Here is a 19,729-nt window from a genome sequence, read left to right on the forward strand (position 1 = left end):
TCACAGATTAGCAACGTCTGAAAATTTCTCGTTCCAGCGCTGCACTTCTTCTTCTCCTTCTTCTTCAGTGAGCACATTGTAGGTCTCATTTTTAAAACATCCAACCCGAAACACCTGAAGACAAAAGTATGAAAGAATCAGCACCAGATGATTTTTTGACAAATCAGTTTTCCCATAACTGGCCCAGTGAAACTCAGCAACTGGACCAAGATCATAGGTAGGCATTACTGGGCATCTGCTGAGGGAGATGAGGTCGCTCCCCCATCTATATCCCATCCATGACCCAAGTGAAAGTGATCGCGCTAAACACTTTCACATGGAAGCACACTGAACCTGTCATTCAGGTATCAGTGAAGTGTAATTGTATTAATGGGTTCTTCCATTAATACAAAATGACCACAAATTACAGAATTACACTTCACTGACACCTGAAAGTGCTTTTCAGAGCACTTTCATGTGGAAGTGTTTAGCATGATCACTTTCACTAGCATTTCCGGGTGGCTGAATGACAGGTTCAGCATGCTTACATGTAAAAGTGATTTGCGCAATCACTTTCACTGGCGCTTCCCAGATGGGTCGATTATGGGTCATGTGTGACAGTCTTTCCCACAATTGGATGGGAAAGACGGGACAGGGACGGGACAATGATGTCTTGTCCCTCATGCGATAATCTCCTCTGTCAACCCTATTTATGCTTGATGCCCCTGCCTTCTTCCTTTCAGCATACAAAGAATGAACAAAACCAGGAGACAGAGCTGCATACGTCACTTGCCTTGCACCAAAGTCAAAAGAAAGAGGGCAATTAATTGGACAACATGAATGAAAGGAAGGGGAGGAAGTGGGGGATCCACATTAGCTAAGTCACCTCCAAAACTGGGAGCCTATACTGCTCAACATTATTTAGAAGCCCTAAGACAAGAGGAACCTTGGGACATAGGGATGACTATGTACCACAATTTGGACATACCAAAGAAAGGATTGGAGGTAGAGAATGCAATGATGATTGTTTCTAAAGCTGCATCCACACTGAAGAAATAACCTGATTTGACTCCACTTTAACTGCTATATTTCAATGCTATGGAATTCTGGGAAATGCAGTTTTGTGAAACATAGTCTTCTCCGTCAAAGTATTCTGGTGCCACAACAAACTACCATTTCCAGAATTCCATAGCGTTGAGCCAGGACAATTAAAGTGTTGTCAAAACGGATTGTTTATCCAATGTGGATGCAGCCTAAGTGAATGACTAAAAGGGATTAACAGCATGACCCAGCCAAAAAAAAAAAGGGGGGGTCTGTGCTACTCATTACTTTTCTTTTTAATTAAAAGAATAGACTTGTATATGGTTTCACTTTACCATATATGGGAGCAACTACATCAAATATATATATATTTACAAGAACTTTATAGGTGCAGTATCTGACATAATAGTCAATGATTTTGGACCATTCCAGATGACAGTGTTGTCTGCGCCATCCTTCCATTTTTGTTCAGTTTTGAATTTTTGGAAATTATTGTGTCTGGCTAAGCATGAGTTTCCAGACTACTGTGCATTTAATATGCAGCGGCATTGCCCTTTTCAGCTAAAGCTAAATAGGTCTTGCTTGTTCACACTTTTCAGTTGCAATCATACTAGAGCCCTTTCCATCTTGTCAGAATTTTTATGATTGATTTTATTCTTCCTGCTGGTTCTCAGATTAGAATTTGGCTTGATGGGATTCTAATTTATTTGATATTGTGTACATTTGTTATTTACAATCTAAGTTGTAAATGATGTTCTATTGTTGTCTCATCCCCTCCTTAAGCAAGTGTCCATGGGAGGAAAATCTTAAAGGCAAGATAAGTAAGTCATAAATGAATGAATGAAAAAATTTGAGTGAGGGTTGCAAATTGCAAAGAAATCATTAAAGCCTGCTGGGAAGTTCTCAGCAGGGATGGGTACTGTGAGATTTTTATGCAACATAAAGAGGTGCCATTTGTTCCTTTTCTGAGTTTGACCTTTGAAGACGTTCCCAGGGGAACACAGAATTAAAAGGTGAGAAAAGGCAGCAAGTTGTCCTCCACCTCGGCTTGTGAACGGGTTATTGTCTCTCATGCTATTTAACATTTACATGAATCTGCTGGGCGAGATTATCCGGAGACATGGGGGGTGTTATCAGTACGCTGATGACACCCAAATATTTTTCTCTATGTCTTGGACTGCTGCAGTGACTAAGGAAGGCATATCCCCTCTGAATGACTGTCTTGAGTTGGTAACGGACTGGATGAGGAAAGACAAACTCAAATTGAATCCTGGGAAAACAGAGGTACTCCCCAAATACAGGAATGGAAATTTGTCAACCAGTCCTGGATGGGGTCACATTTCTCTTAAAGGACTTGGGAGTGCTCCTGGGCTAGTCCCTTCAGCTGTCATCTCAAATAAAGGCGACCGCCAGAAGCGCTTGCTATCAATTTCGGTTGATATGCTAGCTGCGACCTTACCTGGACTAGGGGGACCTAGAAGCAGTAGTACATGTCCTAGTAACCTCTTGTCTTGATTTCTGCAATGCGCTCTACATAGGGCTACCCTTGTGCCAAGTTCGAAAGCTACAACTAGTCCAAAATATAGCAGCCAGACTGGTCACTGGTAAATCTAGGTTTGACCATATTACACCAATTTTGAAATCACTCCACTGGCTGCCAATTACACAGTACAAGGTGTTGGTTATTACCTTTAAAGCCCTACGTGGCTTGGGTCGAGATTGCTTGTGGGAAGAAATACATAATCTGCCCCGCACTCTCTGATCCTCTGGGAAGGATTTATTATAGTCACAGAAAACTAGATTAGTGACAACTTCCCAGAGGACATTTTTCTCGGTTGCTCCAAAATTGTGGATTGACCTGCCGGAAAAGATCCATCTTATTACCACCTTAGACATCTTCAAAAAAGCTGTCAAGACGGATCTCTTCCGGTGGGCCTTCCCAACCTGACCTTATGAAGGACACCCACATCCTCTGTAATGGCCCTCTCCATTTGGATTTTTAAAATGTGTTTGTTGGAATTTTAATGCACATCTTAGTGTTTTAAAGGGGGGAGGGGAATGGGTTGATATAATATTTTATCACTTATTGTTATTTTATTCTGCTGTAAATAATAATAATAATAATAATAATAATAATAATCGCTGAATAACTATGGGGCTGTTCAGGTAAAGTGTCTAGTCCTCACCTTATTTTTATTGAGACTGTATTCTTGACACTGGTTGCTCTTGAAAGCACAATAAGTGGGATGTTGAACTTCTTCTGAATCACAGATCTGGCAGGAATGAAATAACGGATATTAGTAGGGAGTAGGAAATGAGAGGAACAACCAGACCAGGAGCAGGGGGAAGCTATTCCACTAATGGTTACCAGGTTCGGGAAATCTCCTCCTTTAAAGGAGGAATATTCTGATTGCAGCCAGAGAGCTACACGATAGTCATCACAGCCGTGAGTAGCCAGGCGACCACACCAGTACTCTGTCTGCAAGCCTCCATATGCCTCAATCTCATAAAACTCAGTTTCATCTGAGGAGACCTGATGGCAAAAAATCGTGAAAGGGAGAATCTGACACAGGGAAACTTGTCCACAAAGGAATCTTTCTTCAGTAACTCAGCAACCTAAGCTTTACCTTACCCTGGGGACCATGGCCTGGTGCTGGGCCAAGATCCCAGGATTGATGTAGTCTGTGAATGTGCCATCTTCACAGCTGACGCGTTTCAGATCGGCAGCCCCTTGGCACTGCTCTATCTTCAGGGAGCAGAACGCACACTCAGGGCACAGATCTGTGTGGCGTCGGCCAGAGCTGTCACATACCTAGAAAGTGATGGAACAATAAGAAGAACCATAGCAAAGTTCAGATGGGGAGGAGAACTATTGGGGTATCTAACGTGTTGCTGTTGGGTGTGGGGTGGGCACTGGTCTTCCTGACATGCTCTTTCTCATGTTCCAGGAGTCTCTTGTACTCTGACTAAACCGCAAGTAAAGATTACCCAATCTTACTGTCCCCAGTCTCTCATCTGCAGGTACTCCAGAGCATGGCACAGGCATTTGAGTTGGGGTGAGAGATGTCCAAGTTCAGGACTCTGCTGGAGGGAAAGTGAGGTTGGCATCCAGAACTGAAGCTTACCGAATCCCCATAGCCAGAGGTTTTTGATTCCATTTGTCTCCAGGCCTTGCTAACAGCTGTGGCTACGCAAATATCTTGCAGGACTGAATAGCACAGAATCACCAGAGCTGCGTTCTTGTCAAGAGCTAAGATGCTGATGTGACAAAGGAGAGAAGGAGAGAACCAAATGCTGAGAGTTGGTAAGGAGAACTGTTTTGATTTTCTGTCTTCCCTTCTTCCCCCAAGTAGAGGCAACTGATGTCTGGGCAATCTGAGATTTCTAGACCAGGGTCAAAGTGGGTTTTAGGGAAATATAACTTGCTGCTGAAAATGGTGGCCTTTCATATAATCACTATCACCATGACTAATTATCATTAGGGAAATATCTCTAGGGGGACCTGGCTACCCCTGAGAAGGACTGGGAAACGTCATGCATTGTTTTTCCAAGGGCTGCCAAGTAGAGGAGGGCCAGACCTGCTTTCTGCTGCCCCACAGGGTACTCTAGTGGTTGTAAGTACATTTTGACTGAAAATTAGAAGGAACGTCTTGACAGTAAGAATGGGTCAGCAATGGAACCAATTCCCTACAGTGAGGGTGGGTTCTCCTCCTCTGGACGTCTTCCAAAAAGAAGCTGGAGAGCTACCTACTGGAGAAGCTCTTGTTGGACTTCCTGCATTGAGTGGAGGGTTGCCTATGGGGGCCCTTCTAACTCTATGGTTCTGTGATATATGTTCCTTTCACACTGTTATAATATTTGTAGTTTGGTGAGGCTCTGGAGTTCTCTGGAAGAATTCTGAACACCTCATAAAATTACAACCATAGAATACAGTGGAAGCAGTTAAAGTAGAATCAAAATATTATAATTGTGCTGTGTAAAAGTGACCGGAGTATCCCTAAGTACATGTCAATATCAAGAAAATGGGATCCTCAAGGAGGAATTTACACACAGGTCCTTATTACCCACACCCCGATCCTTGCATAACTTATCAGATCTGCAGTGTTTGGTATGTGAAAGGATTCTGAAAGAGATACCTGGCCTTGTTTTCCAAGGTCAGTTCAAGAACTGTTTGACATTTTGATACTGCCTTGACCACCATAATGTTCCCTGGCATTCTTATTTTTTGTGGTAGGGAGGTAAATACAAGTCATTTAATTCCTGGAGCTCCTGATGGATTTTTTTTCTTAACTTTTAGGCAGCCAATTATTTAAGTTCATTTTTGTTCTGGGAGGAGGAGGAGGGGTGAGGGGAAAGTTTTCTGCTTTCCCTGTCATCTGGCTCTCCTCTCCTTCTCTGCCAATTGACACCTGTGGGGCAAAATCCAAAAATTATGTAAAAATTAGTACCACTTAGTTTCCTTCAGCTACATAAAGCCTCATAACCAATGGAGATTGTACTTCAAAGACACTCGTAAAAGGTAATTCACAGATAATTTTTACCATCAGAGGCTGATAGGAACTACAGTTCAGCAATATCTAGAGGAACACACACATTCCCATCCTGCTCTGGAACGTGATGTCTTGTGAAGCTGCTCCCTATTTGCCCTTTTACTGGTAGGCAAGGACCGTTTGGTCTTTTTGACAATTAAACTGCCTTGTTACCTGGTTCAAATCTCTTTTACTAATGCATTTTAAAACTGTGTTTTATATTTGAATTGCATTTGTTTTATACGAACCTATTGCCATTAGCCCATCAAGACAGAAAGAGTGGATATAAAATCAATAAATACAAAGGTAAGTCCACAGGGTTAATTCCCGTCATCCAGCATGTTTTTTCCCATTCAGTATTTGTGGTCGTGTGTGCTACCTGACTGAGGTTCTATACAACATTTCTATACAACTGACTGTATTATTATTATTATTATTAGTATTATTAGATGTTTCTAAGGAACTCTGTTGTTTTAACTGTCTTGAGGGACCTTTTAGGTGGGAGAGAAGGAGGGATTAAGGAGCAAAGGAAGAAGTTGATCAAAATCATAGTAGGTGGGCAGACACAGGGACGTAGCCAAGGGGGGGTTCTTGGGGTCCGGACCCCCCCTTCCATTAGAAAAATGAATGGTGTGTGCTGCTGCGCTGCCGCACCCAAGCCCCATTATAATGGTGGCACTTAGTCTGGACCCCCCCCCCTTTCTAAAATCCTAGCTACGTCCCTGGCAGACAGTCCCTAAAACTTAAAGTTGGGATTGGTGACATAGAAGACATGTTACTTTTATAATTAATTCCACAAGGAGTTTTGCTAGCCTGGTCACTGTGAAAGGTCAGACAAAATAAAGCTAAAAGCTTTCAGTAAATACAGATGGTTCCCTGAATGAGCAATAGGTCTACTGGGAGGAACTGAGGCTGGTGTTTGGCTCATTGCTCTGAGCAAGGGCCAAGGCAATATTCATGCAATTTAACAACTAGCAATTGCACAAATGGCTTTTAAAGGGGGTATAGTAGGTGCTGGTTCTTTCTCACCTGTAAAAGCCCTGAATGGCTTATGGGCCAGTGTCCAAATAAGGGTCCTGGGCCTTTTTTCTGATGATAGTTTTATTGCAAATTGCATTGAGCACTCTGAATGTAAGGGAGGTTCAGACATATTTTAAAATATAAATAAATACATATCAATGAGGCTTAACAGTAACTTTGATTGAGCAGTGCCTTGTCTGTTTGGATTTTTAACTTCTTAATGTTGGGCAAAAGAGATATTGAAGGAGGGAACAACAAGGAGGATAAAAGAGAGAGTGGTATGAGGCATCTTCTTTTGGGTTGGACAATCTTTGGACCTCCAGAGAGTAATAAACTACAATTCCCATGATTCATCATCACCTAACAGGCCTGATGGGAACAGGAGTCCAACACTGCCTAAAGCAATGGTTCCCAAACTTTGATCCTCCAGATGTTTTGGACTTCAGCTCCCAGGAGTCTCAGCCATCATGAATAAAGTTCAGCGCTTCTGGGAGCAGAAATCCAAAACATCTGGAAGACCAACGTTTGGGAATCACTCCTCCCCTTCATGCTGTGGGGATTGTTTCTCCTGACAATGGCTTGCCACCCCCTTTATTCAGTCAATAGTAATTCAATACCCACTGATTGTTACAATCTAAGGCAGTGGTTCTCAACCTTTGGGTCTCCAGATGTTTTGGACTTCAATTCCCAGAAGTCCCAGTCAGTAGGCTCATTGTTCAGGAATTCTGGGAGTTGAAGTCTCAAAAATCTAGAGGACCAAAGGATGAGAACCACTGATCTAAGGAATCAATAAGTAATTTGGCCGTCCTTCCTCCTGCCACTGCTTGTAATCTGGGAATGAGTCAGCTGCTCTGTTAGCCTCCATGCTGGGCTTTGTCCTTACCTGCCCTTGGGAGTGGTCTCCAAAGCTGCTTCCTGATCTGTTTTTGTGCTTTGGGTTGTTTTCATGTTGTCTGCACTCAGGGACTGCTCCAGTGAGAATGCCTTGCCAATTAGACGGTTGATGCTTTGGTGGAGCTTTTGGTCTGTGAGCCCCGTAGTGCCTTTGATGTCCGAGACCACTGTTTCAGCACTGACTGTGACAAGCTGAATAGTTGAAGGTACTGCCTGATTTTGTTCTGTGGTGGTGGTGGTGGTGGTGTGGATGGTTTTCCACTTGCTCTCTGGTTTCTTGGTCACAGGCTCCTCGCCTGAGACGGCAAAGGCATATTTCAAAATGGCATCAATGTTAGAGTGAAGTCGCATCTCAGGAGATGGAGAAATCTCACTCGTAGATGTGGCAGGTGTGTTGGAAGGTGTATTGAATGTAGTTAAAGAGACCAGAACAACCTCTTCCACGGGAGGCTCAGGGCATGGGATCCTCTATGGGTGGGTAAGGGAGAATTTGGGTAAATGTGACTATATTGATTTGCATATACAATTTCACTGCATACTTCTTTTCATTATCTCATACAGGTATGTCTCCCACGTCTCTAGTCCATTACTTAGCATCTTCTCAAACAGGGATTCCCAATTACCCTCTTCCTGTCTTTATTTAAAGAAATCAACAACATAAGTCATCTGATAATCCCAGAACAAAATTTGCCCACCTGGATCTTCCCTTACGGTACTGTTAATATTCACTGGAACCAGCCAACTATCTAAAATCATTGCAATAGCAACCGACTCCTACCTAAGACAATAAAGCACTTGTCACTGTGGAAACACCTCTGGATCTAATAGTCCCTGCATTATGTTAGTTGAGGATGAATTCCCTTGTTTGTGTACTGGTGCCCCTTGTGGTGACCCACTCAAGACTGCAAAAGGGATGGATGGAGAATAAAGTAGCATTGTCCCTCTTTCAAGCTTCAGCATGATTCTGTCTCTCAGGCTGGCCACTGAATCCTTCTTAGCCTAAGCAAGTCAATAATATCTTACTTGACTTGCATTGTGCCCTACTTTGTTCCAGGCATCTCTGTTTGCCTGGCCTTCTGCCACTCCTTGGCTGCATTCTCATTCCAGCTCACCTTTGGATGATTTCAGCTCAGACCATGCCCTATATCTGCCTTTGGACTGAATCTCGTCCTATGCACAAATCATGGGGAGGGAATGAAATTTATGAGGTAATCTAATTAAAGACACAAGCCTTCACTTTCCTTACTTTTAGCCAAACTGTCTTCCTTGCCATGACTATCTAAAGAGGTCTCCGGGTATTTTGTTCAGTGAAGCACTAACACCTTAGCAGTTCTTTCCCTCTCACCTTAGCATAGTATTTATGATTTAAGCATCGAAACTGTGCAAATTGACAAAAGCTCTCAAAACGTGTGCCATCTTGAAGATTAGTACAGATGGGACCTGGAAGAAAAAGATGAAAATGATTACTATGTGAGAAAAGCAAAAAGATTATACCTAATACATAGCACCTGCTTTTGAATTGTGAAAAGAGGTCATACTAAGGCAACACACAACTAATTGCCTGTTTTCACAAGCTTCCCTGGGGCCTAGCTGTGTATACAACCAGATAATTATTGAAACGTTAATTTCAAACATTTCCTTAAAAAGGAGGATATTCAGATTATTAACATTTCCCTCCAAAATACTGGGAATTTTGGCTGCATACTAACAAAGTCTCCCAAGGACAATTCTCAAATTATAAAACCCTGGGTTTTATAGGGTTGGGTGGAGTGGATACTGATAGACATAAATTCTGCAAATATTTATGCATCGAGCGCTGGGAATCAAGGAACAAAAGGGGAAGTTCTTTTATAAAAGACTTGTGCAGGTCAGTGTCCTGGCAGCTATTCCTTTGTGCAGAGCCATGGAGGACAGTGAGAACTTCCTTCTTTGGAGTCTTCTTCCTTAGAGGTCTTTAAACAGAGGCTGGATGGCCATCTGTCGGGGATGCTTTGATTGAGAGAGTTTCTGCATGGCAGGGGACTGGACTCAATGGCCCTTGTGGTGTCTTCTAATTCTATGATTCTATGAATATGTTGATGAAAACACAACTTAAATTCTCAGGGTTCTACAGAGACAATTTGTTGTTGTTAACTGCCCTCAATTTGAGCCTGACTAATGGCAATGCTATGGATGACACATCTCCAAGTGTCCCTATCCTCCACTGCTCTGCTCAGGTCCTGCAGGCCCAGGCCTCTGATCTAGTTCTTTCATAGCTGCCCCTCCAATTCCTAGTCTTCTTCTGATTTCTTGACTGCCATTTCTGTTCTAATCAATATTTGATCCAAGGTGCAAGTAATTATTAACTATTTTGATTTCCTCATTATCTAGGTTGAATTTATATAGATCCTGCATGGTTATTATTTTATTTCTTTATATTCAGCAGTGAGCCTGCCTTTGCACTTTCTTCTTTGGCTTTCCTTGGTAATTGGTCCACCTCTATGATGTTTTCCGCTAGTATTATGGTGTCATCTGCATATTTTAGATTATTAGATGTTCCTTCCTCCCATCTTCACTCATTCTTAGTCTAAAGCTGCTGTTCTTAATATTTTCTACATACTAATGCAGCCTTGCCTAACCCCTTTGCCTATTGGGAACCATTCTGTTTCTCCATATTCTGTTCTAACAGTAGCCTCTTGTCCTAAGTACAGATTCCTCATCAGGATTATCAGATGTAATGGCACTCTCATGTCTTTAAGAGCACTACATAGCTTTTCTTGATCTATGCAGTCAAAGGCTCTGCTATTGTCTATAAAGCACATGCTGATCTTCTGGAATTTTTTGGTGTGCTCCACTAACCATTGTATGTTTGCAATGTGGTCCCTAATGGCTCTTCTTTTCTGAACCCTGCTTGCACCTTTGGGATTTCTCTGTCCATATATGACTGGCATCTATGCTGCTGAATTGTGAGCATAATTTTTCTTGCATGCTATGGGCCTATAGTTCTGCAGTCTTTTGTATCTCCTTTTTTGTAGATGGGGATGTATACTGATCATGTACTCTAAAACTGCAGAATATAAATGCTCCGAGAAAACACTGAATGAGTGAGAGGTGTGAGTGGGCATATAAACTAACTCCCCTCCCCCAAAATAAACTGATTTAAAGTTAGGGTTAAATATTAGTCCTATAAAAATAGAAGACTACGTCTTTATGGACCTCAAAGACATATGGGGATTTTGTTTAACTACAGAAAGGCTGTGGAAATATATATGTATGTATGAAACAAAGTGCAACCAGAGTCTCTCACCACAAAAGGGTGCTGGGAGGAATCTGAAGTGTGCACCAGTGATCTGCACATACCCTCTGGGATCTGGCCATGGTTCTCAAACTGATCCAGTTGCATTATTCTATGGTCAAAGCAACCCTTGCTATGGCGGATCTGACACACGAGGCTCGCCTTCCACATGGGCTTCTGGGAAAAGAAAAAGATCTTATACTCTTCCTTTGTGAGAGGGGTGCCTGGCTCTGAGGACAAAACACTTGACGTTAACTGTGTCAGAAAGACTGGGAGCCCTAAAAGAAAAGCAGAAAAAGAGGGAAGAATATTAATCGGACAAAATACAAAGTGCCCTGGCTATCCTATAACAGCAGCATGGCCCACGAAATATGCTTAAACCCAAGGCTCTCTTGAAAAGCACTGCCATATTTTGCTAACATATAAAAATAAATGAATAACCAATCAAACAGCAGATTTAAAATGCTTTTCTGGATAAGCTATTCTTCTAAACATTCTTCTAAAACATCTAAACTATTCTCCTTGTAAAAGGGAGGAGATAACAATGGGATAACCCAGGTCTTCTTTCTGGTTTTAGGCTGCTATCCTGTGCACACTTTCCTGGGAGGAAACCCCATGAGCAAACATTCCACTGCATGGCAATATCTGCCTTTCAGGTATTGAACAGCCAGGTATTTTCCCTAGAAGTATAGCAGAAGAGGGCCATCTATCGTCCAGAACAGAAATGTAATTTTAAAAATATATAAATCTGAAGCCACTGAATAAGCCAGGCTTCTCAGACCTAAAACTCATCTACCAATGATTACTTCTACAACAGATTTAACAATTTTTACCATTTGATATGAAAAGAGGGAAGAATATATTAAAGTATAAACATTTCAAAAAAAGGGTTTGAGGATTAATTTCCCCTCAAAATGACCAATTTTTTGAGCCCTGTGCCTGACAGAAATTTAAAAAGACAAGTTATTTTCTTAATACAAGAACATAATGGGAATGGATATTAACCTGAAGAGGCTCTGACAAATAGCAGTATTGCAAAGGAAAAAGGAAGGGTGTCTGTATGGTGTCCTGGTTTAAGATACAGCTTGGTTAAAAAAACAGCAGGAATTTTGCCAGCGAGATTACAAAATCCCCACTTAGACATTATATAGGAGCTATACTCATATCTGCAAACCCCAGAAATATAGTTCAGCTCTTGAAACATGGGGCTATATTCAGATTGGTCTTCTTGCTAATACTCAGGGCAACAGCTTCTACCCGATAAACTGGTTCAATATTAGTCGGCCCTTCTTATACTGTACACTGATTTTTTATACATGGATTCAAGCATCCAGTTTGAAAATGTTCAAAAAAAGTATAAATTTCAAACATCAAACCTTGATTTTCCATTTTTTTATAAGGGACACCATTTAGCTATGTCATTATATTTAATGGGACTTGAGCATACACAGATTTTGTTATACACAGGGGATCTTGGAGCCAAACCCCAGTCTATAACAAGGGCCCACTGTATTTGGGAAGTGCCTTTGGAATTAGATGAGTAGCTCATTTGAGGACCTCCAAAAGAGCTTTCTGAGCCCTCCTGCAGTTCTATCGGGACATTTTCACTGAACATAGAGTGCAGGTCTCAATCTTTCCGCCAACACAGTGGGGACAATGGCATATGGAGCATACAGGTCGGTCACTCACCCACAAGGAGGGCCCAAGGCGGAGGCTTCAGTCTCAGCATTGTCATTCTGCCTCTTTTACTTCAGACCATCCCACTTCCCATCAACACACTATTCCATTTCAAAGACCAACAAAACAGAAGCTGTTGGAATGAGAACACAATGACCTCACAGAGAGAGTGAGTGGGTGCATGAATATAAAGGGACAATATAGATCCTCACTATCAGACACTGGATTTTGGCTGCCGTTGCGGGCAGCACCCAAATCTTACTAAGGGGGCACAGCTTATTGGGAATCCTTTGCTGCAAGCCCCACTAAAATGAATGGGATGGAACTGCATGACAGTATGGCTAAACTGTTGTTCAGCTCCAATCTGTTTCAAGGGGCAGGGAGGATTATGCAGAAGGCTTGAGGATTAACCCCACGTGAATTCATGGGGAAGCTCCATATTTGGCTTTTTATTCTTTTATTCTCTGGTATCAAGCTATTTTTTTGGGGGGGCAGCAATATTAGACATACAAAAGAAATTGAGAGGGCTTAAACAGTGTAGAAAAGGAGAAAAAGTAGCACGCAAGTGACATGGTGCAAGGGAGAGGCATTATAATCTGTAAATTATCTTTATTCGCCATATTTGACAAGTATATGTATTTTCCTCAATAGGATCTGACATAATCTGCTGAACTTTTACCAGAGATTTGCACATTCCTTTTTCATTGTGACCTACAAAGTGGTTGTTGATGATCAGCTTTCATGTATAAATTTAAACTGGAAATGCATAAAATATGAAAGAGCATCACTTCAGCATAAAATGCCAGCCAGCAGATAGCACTGTTTCAATATCTCAGGATTCTTCAATATACTTAGATATAGTTATACAAACTATTGAACCCAGCACAGAACTGAATGTAACAGAATCCAGAGTGGATCTAGATAGAGACATACAAGGGATTTTTGGGCCATTGGGATGACTCTCTTTTTATTCTTGCACATTTCTGCTTACCTCCTTTCTGTTGAATAACCCATTCAACAGTTTCTAGCTAATTATAGTATAACCAAACGGTTTACCAACGATTGTTAAGGCAGCTGATACAGTAAATGGAAGACAGAACAGTGAGCCGTTATAATTTTCACCATCATATGTTCAGTTATCATCAGTTAAACGACTCGTTTCATTTCAAATGCAGCTAACAAATTCTGACTATATACTATATGCACAGAGGTCCTGCATTTACGTTGAATAGGGCTCCACTGGCTACTGATCCAATTCTAAACACAATTACTCAGCTACAATGCCGCTCAACTTGGACCCTGATCTCTAAAGGAATAATTGGTCATCTCTAAATTCAAGCACCCCTGTCTTCAGAGACAAAGAAGCACACAGGCCAAACTCTTCCAGCTGTGACATTTGGTCTCTGGAAATCTTTCCCCCGTACATTTCAATGCTTTCAAAGTTTTAAGGCATAGGCAGACACCGAAGTTCTCCCTGGCCTTCTAGACACTTCTGTCACTTTATTTTTAGTGCCTACTATATTTTAAGATATCATCCACTGATACTTTTTAAATACATGCATACATTGCCACTAGATATTATCTTCATTGTTGGGAGTGGAAAAACAAACCCAATGGACTCCAATAATCATTTGAAATACATCAGTTCCTTCATGTTCACAACTGATTATCTAGGTCCCTCCTGTAAAATACCTTCTAGTTTCTCAGCTCATTCCCAGAAACTTTATTCAGCCTCATTTATGAATGCTTGGCACCAAGCTACCTCTCTTTTTTATTTGTTTGTTACAGTAATTCCTTTTTGCATTCTACTTCTCCTTGTTGCTTACTGTGGTAATTTTTTCACAAGACTGTAGGCAAGTGTATGGAGATGTTAACAGAACCAAATTATTACAGATTATGAGACACCTCTTCTTCGATCAAATAAATCATCAATTCACTTTTACTCAAAACTGAGAATCACTCCAAAGTTTGTTGAATTGACTTTATTTATTTAATGCCATGTTACAACAAGGGGGTTCCCCCCTCAAAAAAGCACCACAAAGGGAGGAGGGAGCTGGACAGGCCTCTGTTACAAAATCCATAAACATTTCATTCAGCAGGCATCAGGGAACTCTCACCTCATAGAACGTTTTCCCCAAGAAGAAAATGAGCCACATTCCAGCTGGTTCTAAACCATTCCTCTCCCTTTGAAAAATGGAATGTTTGGGGGTGGGGGGAGAGAAAGAATAAGAGGTCTATCTTCTTATATCACTTACTGGATAAAGGGCTGCCCCTGGTTGCCCATCTTCTGAGACAAGCTTAGGAAATCTGGAAGGAATATTTTGTTCTTCTATTAGATATTCAGGCATCATTCCTTCTCTCACCAATAAGTCTTGGTTTCCTTTAGTGGATACAGGCTCTGAAATCTGTGGAGGGTATAAGGCTGTAGAAAAGAAGAGGACTTACTCCATCTCCCCCTCAAGGGCAAGTAGTGAGTGTTTCAGGACACACACAAGGGAACCATCATATGGGTACAAACCATTCACAGGCAACTCTTCTCACCCAGGGTGAGACCCCCTAACTATGAGGCCCCAGGAACTGGGAAAAGAGTGCTGAAGTCCAGGAACATAGTTGAATTCTCTGGAAACAGTTATCAGCTTAGAAGAAGTAAATTTTTATTTCTTCTTCCTCTCCTGGGAACAGCGAGGGCAGAACCTGTAGCAAAGAGACAAGGCAAGTAACTGGCAGACAAATCCAAAATGCATGCAGAAGACGAAGTCATATAACTTGAGTGTTGTAAACTAACAGAGAATATCTGCATACAGAAAGAGCATTATCAGTAATGATCGTAAGACAGCAATTCAGAGTTTAGGTACTGTTAAGAACAGCATGATGGGAGAGAGTCAGGTCAAAATGACAGGGCATACTCCACCAGGTTCTCCACCTCCTGCACAAGTGTGCTTTATTTTCAGAGAGTAAGGGGCTATACAGATGAGTGACATACAGCCGCTCCTTTTCGCCCCAGATTGAGGCTGCGGCAACCGCATGCCACGGCCTCCAGAAGACACAAAAAGAAGCCATGAAAAGCAGCTTCTTTTTAGCGTCTTAGAAGGGGCGCCATGGTGATGTCCCTTCTGTGCTGTGCCATTTGGGCGCTACGCCAAAGTAGCGTCATTGTGGCATGCATTGTATAAACAGGCACACGCCAAAATGGTGCCATAGGGGCGGAGTCACGGTGTTGAGCATGCGGACGCTACGTCATGACTCTGCTCACAGGCCGGCACAAAGTGTTAGTCTGTAACCCCCCTAGGTGAACTTTAGAGCTGGAAGGAATCCATGGCTAAAATATTCCTGTATAAAAAGCCTCCAATAAAGGACAGCCTGCTACCTTTGAATGCTGTCAATCCCACAGTCAGGAAGTTTTTCAGAGGAAAGAGGAGTGGTATTTCAATTTTCAGACTGTAGGACTGAAATATCTTAATATGAACCCATTCATACATTCCTTTTAAGTTATGGGTCTTGTTAGACTGTAGGTTTTAGCAACAGTGACAGAAGATGGGTGGGCTGCACAGAGTTTGGAAATGGGAAATCTAGAAAAATGAAATGTAACTAGAAATCAAGGCCTCTATACAGAGAAACAAGCACATCTCTGGCTCTAAGCCCTTGCCAGACACCACACTGTTGTTGTGTGCCTTCAAATCATTTCTGATTTATGGTGATCATAAGGTGAACCTAACATTGGGCTTTCTTGGCAAGATTCATTCAGGGGAAGGGGGAGGGTTGCCTTTGCCTTCCTGTGAGACTGAGAGAATTTGACTTGCCCAAAGTGGGCTTCCATGGCTGAACAGGGATTCAGAATCTGGAGTCCAGAGTCATAGTCCAATGCTTGAGCCACTAAGCCACTCTGGCCTTCAGGCAATGCATGCAAATCAGGACTGAAGAATAACTTACTTTTCAGCTAAGTACAGAGTTCAGAGACAAAACTGTGTTAGTCTGGAATATCAGTATGCAAAGGGATCTTGCAGCATCTCTAAGATTAACTGACTGAAAAAAAGTTGTAGCATTAGCTTTTGTAGACTTGGGGACTGTACACACAGTCCCGAAGGGGTGGCCTCCAGCTGCCCCTATGACAGCCAGATCGGGACCGCAGCACCGCATGGTTCAGCCCCGATCTGGTCTTTCCAGGGTGCGATAGCCATGCTGCCACAGCTTGAAGGTGCTCCTTCAGTGCTGCATCATGTGGATGCAGCACTGGAGGAGCCCCGTGACACCATATGGTATCACAGTGCCCTGGGGGCAGAGCCAGGATGTGCATTGTATAGATGCTACACCCCGACTCTGCCCCCCAGGCCAGCCCAAACTACTGGTCTACATCCTGAGCTGTAAAGAGATTGAGAATATCCTAGCTACACAGATGATTTAAAGCAGAGCTGGGAAATATGTAGCCCTTGAGATGTTGTTGGATTACACCTTCCCATCTACCGATCCCATTGGCTCTGCTGGCTAGGATTGTTGACAGCTGCAGTTCAGTGACATCTGGACAGTAAGTTTGCAAAGGGATCTTGTTGCTGACTGAGTGAGAAAAGTTTAGCGTTAGCATTCATAGATGTGGTCTACTTCCTCAGTGTCTCTGAGGAAGAGTCTACGAAAGCTAATTTCACTTGGATAGTCTCAAAGGTGCAACAAGACCACTTTGTGTACTTACTGTGTATCTATGATATGCTTTCACTTGGATAGTCTCAAATGTGCAACAAAATCACTTTGTCTACTTACTGTGTATCTATGATATTCTCAATCTCTTTTTCTTCATAGTCTAATAGTCTCAGCAGTCTTAAAATGGTACCAATTAGGGAAGCACAAACTAAAGAAATTCACTTTGGGATTCCATACATACTAATATCTACCGTAAATCCCTGACAATATACTTTGTTTCTGAACTGAAAAACACTGACTAACAGGTTCTAAAAAAGCCCTGAATACAAAATCCTGGCTTAAAGTTGTCTTCCACATTCTGTCTTAACTAGAAGCCATTAACCACTGTTTCCTAGTCTGGCAAAAAGAAAAATATATACACTAGTCAATAACAGGAAGAGAAATAGCCATTCTAGGACTCAATTATGTCATCAACAATACCTCTGCTGTTGCCTTCAAGTGATTTCTGGCTTATGGTGATCCTAAGGTGAACCTATCATGGGGGTTTCTTGGCAGAAATTGTTCTGCTTTGTGTGTGGTGCTTTGATCTTTTTTTGCCTGACTGACAGAGGGTTCAGAGGGGGTTTGCCCTTGCCCTCCTCTGAGGCTGAGAGTGTGTGACTTGTCCAAGGTCACCCAGTGGGTTTCCTTGGCCAAGTGGGATTCCAACCCGTTTCACAGGGTCTCATCTCATTCAGTGGTCCCTAACCGTTTTTTCATGCTGTACCCCTTTCATGTGAGCAAAATGTAATATAGGGCCGGTACACACCTCCAGGAAGCAGCGGCCTGGCGGTGACAGTAGGGCTCGGGAGCATGCACCAACCGCTCCCGAGCCCTAAGACGTGTGGGCACCACCATCATTGTGTGGCCTCATCCACATGGGGCATGCATCCATGATGTATGGGAGCCCGAGCGCCCACACAATCTGTGGGTGGAAGAGCTGTCATACGGCTCTGTTGCAGCCCTTATGGCCGTGCAAATAATGAGCCACTCTAGGTGGCTCCTTTTTTGCTGGGCAGTGTTGCTGCCTTGTTTGGTTGCTGCAGCAATGCTGCGCAGGAAAGAGGGGCAGCGTTTTGCCGCCCATCTGTCCAGGGCCATAGTTACTGTTATTTCAGGTATATGTTGTAACTGTAAATAAAAAGCCCAATAATAGGATTTTTTAAAAAACTGAATAAAGTGAACAAACTTTAAAAAGCACCCAACAAATATTGTGTACATAAAAAATACACAACAAATATTTCATACACAACTAATGTTTAATGCAATCCTTGAGTTTGTTTTAAGGCACACAGTTTTTTAAAATCAGGTTCAACCGATGTGAGATACAGTCTTAAATAAGCATCCAACTTATTACAGTATTTATTTTTTATGAAATAGTTTCTCCTACTCTTTGTGTAAAAATATATGGGAAAAACTCAGCTGATCGCACAATGGACTACACAATGGTTGAAATTAGGCTCCAGTACCTAGTGTGTCATATTGCAGATTTATTCTGAGGAGAAATGGGGAGAGGGATACTTTGGTGATGGACAAATACTTTGGAGGAGGTGGGGCAGATACTGTGGGGGGAAATGGAAAAGTTGCAAGGAGAAGATTGGGTGAGTCTTATAGGGACAAACGTGGGTGCTCCAAACTGAAGGGAGTATTTCAGGTGAGATCTGACTAAAACAGAAGAGTGGAACTTCTAGCCTAGATCTGCAATAAGAAATATTCCAGTAAGAGCAAAGCCTGGCCTCCAGCTCAAATACTGGGCAGCCCAGCCCTCACTAACAGGAAATCTGCAGGGCTTCCCAGTGGCAGTGCACTCACCAGAGAATGTTGTATTATTAGACCTTCCCCGTAAGCATTATGCTAGCTCTTCCCAACGGCTGGTTAATGTCTTTTCCTATGTCAAAATCCAAAATTTCTGTTATCTCAAATTCCCCAGAGAACAGTGAGCTGGGTATTGAAATCTTCCAAATATATAGTCACTCACCATTTCCCTCGTGGCTTTGTCGTCAAGCCCACACAAGCAAAATGGAACCATTCAATTGAGCACTGAAGAAGAACATAAAGACATTATTACTACTACTTCTACTACCACCACCATTGCTAACTTTACACCCTGCTTTCCCACCAAAACTGGGAGTCCAGGCAGTTTCAAATAGAACTAAACTACTAGCACTGAAAACAATTAAATAAAAAAAAGAGTTGAAATGATAAAAAGTTTAAACAATGGACACAGTACTGCACCCTCAACAGCCTGTTGCAATGAAAGTCTTTGCCTGTTGTTGAAATAACTGCAAGAAACGGGCCAGTCTAGCCTCCCTAGGAAAGGAGAACCAGAGCCTGGGGCAGCCACCAAGAAGGCCCAGTCTCACATCTTCACCAGTTGTGCCTTTTAAAGTGATGGGACCAAGAAAGGGCCTTTCCTGAGAATTCCTGGGCCCAGACAGTTTTGTAAGTTGAGATACAGTCTGTCAGACAGGCTTTATAGGTCATAAACAGGAAAACACAAAACAGTATTTCCCTGGCAACTTGCTATTATTACACTCTTTTACAACTGGTAATTTTTACCTCACTACAGGGCTTTGATCCTCACTGGTCCCACACTCTGGTTCTTCCAAACCCTCTCTTCCAACATGCTCCTCAATCTCCTAAT

General features: G+C 42.3%; 2 protein-coding genes across 3 annotated transcripts in view; both read right to left on the reverse strand.

The window, feature by feature from the left end:
• Nucleotides 1-12,487, reverse strand: ACRBP (acrosin binding protein). The gene is made up of 9 exons (XM_089477683.1): nucleotides 12,427-12,487; nucleotides 10,803-11,015; nucleotides 8,809-8,903; nucleotides 7,453-7,931; nucleotides 4,146-4,278; nucleotides 3,653-3,832; nucleotides 3,389-3,553; nucleotides 3,207-3,293; nucleotides 1-114 (listed from the first exon to the last, which is right to left on the reverse strand). Exons 1-9 carry the CDS (start codon nucleotides 12,470-12,472, stop codon nucleotides 1-3), a joined length of 1,512 nt encoding a protein of 503 aa, XP_089333809.1. The 5' UTR covers nucleotides 12,473-12,487.
• ING4 (inhibitor of growth family member 4) overlaps nucleotides 11,015-19,729 on the reverse strand; it is a 19,293-nt gene continuing 10,578 nt past the window's right edge. The window contains exons 7-8 of one of the 2 annotated variants that reach the window (XM_089488918.1): nucleotides 19,064-19,125; nucleotides 11,015-15,108 (exon numbers count right to left, since the gene is read on the reverse strand). In XM_089488918.1, the coding sequence (XP_089345044.1) occupies nucleotides 15,069-15,108; nucleotides 19,064-19,125 (102 nt within the window). In that variant the 3' untranslated portion in view covers nucleotides 11,015-15,068. The remainder of the gene's footprint in view (nucleotides 15,109-19,063; nucleotides 19,126-19,729) is intronic. The other variant, XM_089488919.1, reaches the window with a different exon arrangement.

Source organism: Sceloporus occidentalis, unplaced genomic scaffold (assembly GCF_023333645.1).
Source record: "Sceloporus occidentalis isolate IW3139 unplaced genomic scaffold, rSceOcc1.0.p SCAF_1, whole genome shotgun sequence".
Taxonomy (NCBI): Eukaryota; Metazoa; Chordata; class Lepidosauria; order Squamata; family Phrynosomatidae; genus Sceloporus; species Sceloporus occidentalis.